This window comes from Musa acuminata, chromosome BXJ2-6, assembly GCF_036884655.1.
Source record: "Musa acuminata AAA Group cultivar baxijiao chromosome BXJ2-6, Cavendish_Baxijiao_AAA, whole genome shotgun sequence".
NCBI classification, from domain to species: Eukaryota; Viridiplantae; Streptophyta; class Magnoliopsida; order Zingiberales; family Musaceae; genus Musa; species Musa acuminata.
The window spans coordinates 44,721,228-44,725,085 of record NC_088343.1 but is presented as its reverse complement, the minus strand read 5'-3'; the positions used below and the strand labels follow the sequence as shown (position 1 = coordinate 44,725,085).

The 3,858-nt window shown below is 43.2% G+C and overlaps 1 protein-coding gene across 1 annotated transcript; it reads right to left on the bottom strand.

Moving 5' to 3' along the window:
• Positions 1–679: 679 nt before the first annotated feature.
• On the bottom strand, positions 680–2,299 carry LOC135614016 (pectinesterase-like). The gene is made up of 2 exons (XM_065111007.1): positions 1,624–2,299; positions 680–1,428 (listed from the first exon to the last, which is right to left on the bottom strand). The coding sequence occupies exons 1-2, from the start codon at positions 2,291–2,293 to the stop codon at positions 680–682; spliced, it is 1,419 nt and encodes a 472-aa protein (XP_064967079.1). The 5' UTR covers positions 2,294–2,299.
• Between the last annotated feature and the right edge of the window lie 1,559 nt (positions 2,300–3,858).

Sequence of the window (3,858 nt, the reverse complement as noted above, 5' to 3'; positions counted from 1 at the left end):
CGGGCTGACCAAGATATCAATGATATTTTCCCTTGAACAAAGTATTATCAATGAAAACAATATTTACTATCATAAAAGTACAAATTTGTGAAAGGAATTTATGCTTCGATTAAGTGAAACATCTAAATAGTGAGGAATTGTTATAAGGGAAGCAAGTAATCAAAATAATTAGGATCAACTATACAAGCAAGATTGAAAAACCCAAACAAGAAATAGAAAGGAATACAGTACAAATGTGTTTTTTATATAGGTGATACAAAAAATACTTTTGATTAACGATGCAAACAATCAGAATATGAAACATTAAATCAAGGATTTAGATATTGAGCCAAGGAATCCGATGTAAAGCTATAGAATTTGATGTTATATCAGAAAATAAGATGTTAAGTCTAAGAAATAGATAACAAGCCAAAGAATTAGACATCAAACTTAAGGATTATATAAAAAAATCAGATATTAAATCTAAAAATTCGACATCAAGATAAAGAATTAGACATAAATCCAAAAGATTGAACGACAAAAAAGATATTGATAAACATATCATAAAAAATTGTCGATAATATAACTAACTGAATGTTAAGTTATATAACAACAGATTTATCCGAAAATTTTGTTGATCCCACCTCTCAATCTCTCCGCCTTTCGCTTTATTATTTTCATCATCATATCCACACGTCTCTTACATCTTATATCTCAAGATTGGGTGTACGCATGCAAGATAGGAAGGACATCGATTTTTAAACCCACCAAAATAGGGTATGCCCGAATACTTGATCCACCGGTGGTGACCTTGGATTAGGGAATTTACTGTGTACGCTTGGGCCGTCTGCCTGTTGATGGCATGAAACCCAGGCCAATTCACCCTGCCGCTGGTCACGGCACCGGGCCCACGGTTGCCATATTCGGCATAGAACAGTGTCTTCAAAAACTGGTCGCCATCCCATGGCAACCATCCCTCCGGTTTGATCAAGTCGCCGATGGTGGATTCCATGATGATGGTCCTCGAGTATGCCTTCCAAGGCCGACCAAGGTAGCTGGGAATCTTCAACCTGTCAGGGAACAAGCGCTTGTCGGGGACGATGCGGCAGTTTTGGATCACAAGTGCGGTATCTTCCTTCTCCTCCTGTCGTCCGTGTGCTGTCACCGTGTTCTGTTGATTGTCCATGGGGCGCCGCACCACGATGAGGCAGTTTTGAAGAATGGTGGAGGAGTCACCGAAGATGAAGTCAACAGTCCCCGATACCACACAGTTGCGGTAGAACTGCCGATGGGCCTGCACGTAGAGAGTGTCCTGTAACGCATCCATACGACAGTTGAAGAAGGCTGACATGTCCCCTTTCACACGAAGCGCCACGGCTTGGTGCTTCTCTGGTCCTGCGGTGTTGCTGAACCCCATATACTTGCCAATAAAGCCCTGCCCTTCGGTAGCTGGAAAATGCCAATTGCATAAAACATGAGGTCAGTCACATCGGGCATGCACATGTTTTGCTTCACTCTCGTTATCTCACAGTCTCAACTATCAATATCTAATTTATTGTAGTACGTGCTATATAGATTGATTGCAGTAAGTGAGTAGATGTGAAGAGTAGCATAATATAGGATTTAGGAAAGCAAAGGTCAGACCGAAGGTCGCAGTATTCATGGTTTGAACGCCATCGACGTTGTTCTTGCTGCCAGTCACGACTGTCTTCCTTGGTCCATCACCGTACATGAACACGTTCACCTTGTCCTTGGTGACGATGACATTCTCCTCGTAGATCCCGGACTTGACGTAGATCACATAGCGGCCTGTATACTTCTTGGGCATGGCATTGAGGGCAGCGTTGATAGTCTTATAGTCTCCACTCCCATCCTGAGCTACCACCATGTTAGGCTTCAACTCACCTCTCGCATTGACAGCCAAGAGCTTCCTGTCATGGGCCGAGAACCACGTGGGATAACCCTTGGCATCGCTCCCCTGAGACAGTAGCCGGCGGCTGGCGATATTGGTCACGTTGATGGGGACTTGGAAGTTCTTGAATAATGAACTGAGCCCATCGACGATGGCAATGGCATTGCTGGTGACCTGAGAGGCCGTGACAAGGCCGTCCTTCATGGTCGAGTGCAGGTCGGTTTGAGTGATGCCATCGAGGCAGGTCTGCTGGTAGGAGATGACGGCTGAAAGCCAGCACTTGATGTCATCGGTCCTTCTCGCCAAACCGTCAAGGTCATGAGTCTCCGAGAAGGCAGCTTGTAGCTCCTCAGTGGCATCCTCGAAGAGTCGACGACAAATGTCGAACCCCTCCTTGTTCATCGAGTCAGTGGCGCTCAAACTCACGTTGTTAGACAGGTGGGAGGCAGCTTCGATTTCTCTGATGGCTGCCATGAAGGAAGCTTGGATGATCTCCTTGGGAGAGGCAGAGCCATTGATGGCAGCACTGAGGGTCCGTTCGCACACATCAGCGTAGTCAGTGGAGGCGCAGATGTCCGTCACGGACTTGGAGGACCGCTGAGAGAGCACCCAAGACGGCCTTATTCGTCATCTTTTTACGCTCCTCGTTTGCTTTGCTAATCTAAGAGAAGCGTGTGCATGAACTTTGGCTTGTGAACGGAGTGAAAGGAGGAAACCTAAGAAGATACTTCGAGGGCGGAGCTCCCCAAGTATCTGCCCGCTTGCCGTCGAGAGGAAGGAGCGGTCGTGCTTAAATACGGGTCGAACTAATGGGTAAAAAGGTAAAGGAACAGAGACCGTCGCATCGGTTTTGTTTCTTGACTTCGACCTGACGCACACAATGTGGTTAAGAGCTCTTTTTGGCAATCGTTGCATTAATCTGGACCTTTTTTTAGCCATCTTAATTATCGGTTCTTGGCAATACATGCAGCTAAGCATAAAAATGCATGGTCTTCCCTGCAGTAAAGTGTGTAAACCGATCTCGTTCAGTGCTCTATTAAGTTTCTTCTCCTCCTGGTTCGAAGGGAACGAGTGAATACGAGTCAATGAGAACGATCGAGTTAGATGGATGATCGTTCTAACTAATGTGATTGAAAATGAAAACAATATTTTTTTAATGTTCACATCCAATTTATTTAGGGATTTTAAAAGACTTTTATTTATATAAAATAATCATGACGAAGTTGATAAGAAACACGATGTCAACCGAACGCCACGTGATAGAGTCACTCTCCTTCCGTTAGGACAAACCATACAAATATAAGTTTTAAGTTTTCTTTCTCATTTATTATGATAAGAAAGGTAATCATAAACTTCTTTTTTTATCTTTTATGATAAGAAAAACAATCATAAGCATCATTCTCATTCATTACGATGAAGAAGACAATCACAAATTTCTTTCTTATCAATATAAAAATACATATTCAATGTAAGAGATTTCTTTTGAACTTTTCTAACTCAACGTCGGAGGGACTTAGTCAGGAAATCTCTTTTGACCTTGGTCTTCACATAGATGACATCTCGGGAGCATGATATTTTCACCTCAAAGAAACTTCGGACAATCTTGTACACATGAGTCTAGATCATGTCGTGCTAACCAATACGTCAATAATATTTTTCTCTAACATTTTAGTGGTAGAGGAAAGGCCCAATATCGTCCGCGTATCAACCCTCTCAACGAATGCTTAAGCAACGAGGCCTTTTTTATATATGAATACATCCACCTCAGTTTAAATACCAACATGGTACGAGCATCTATTCAATGACTTAGGCCTCTTGCCCGTTGAGGCAACCTCTAGCCACTTGCTTATCCTTGTTGAGGTGTTCTTAAACCTCACCCAACAGGTGCAGACATTAATGGGCACAATGGAAGCTATTATTTCGCTTTTGCCCCAACTAGCCCAATAAGTGACACCACTATCTCAGCC

What these genes read in the sequence shown, in the direction of transcription:
- LOC135614016 (XM_065111007.1), bottom strand. Translation starts at nt 2,293, where the DNA reads ATGAACAAGGAGGGGTTCGACATTTGTCGTCGACTCTTCGAGGATGCC. An exon ending in CATGAATACTGCGACCTTCG is followed by an intron (nt 1,429 to 1,623) that starts GTCTGACCTTTG and finishes GGCATTTTCCAG; the next exon opens with CTACCGAAGGGCAGGGCTTT.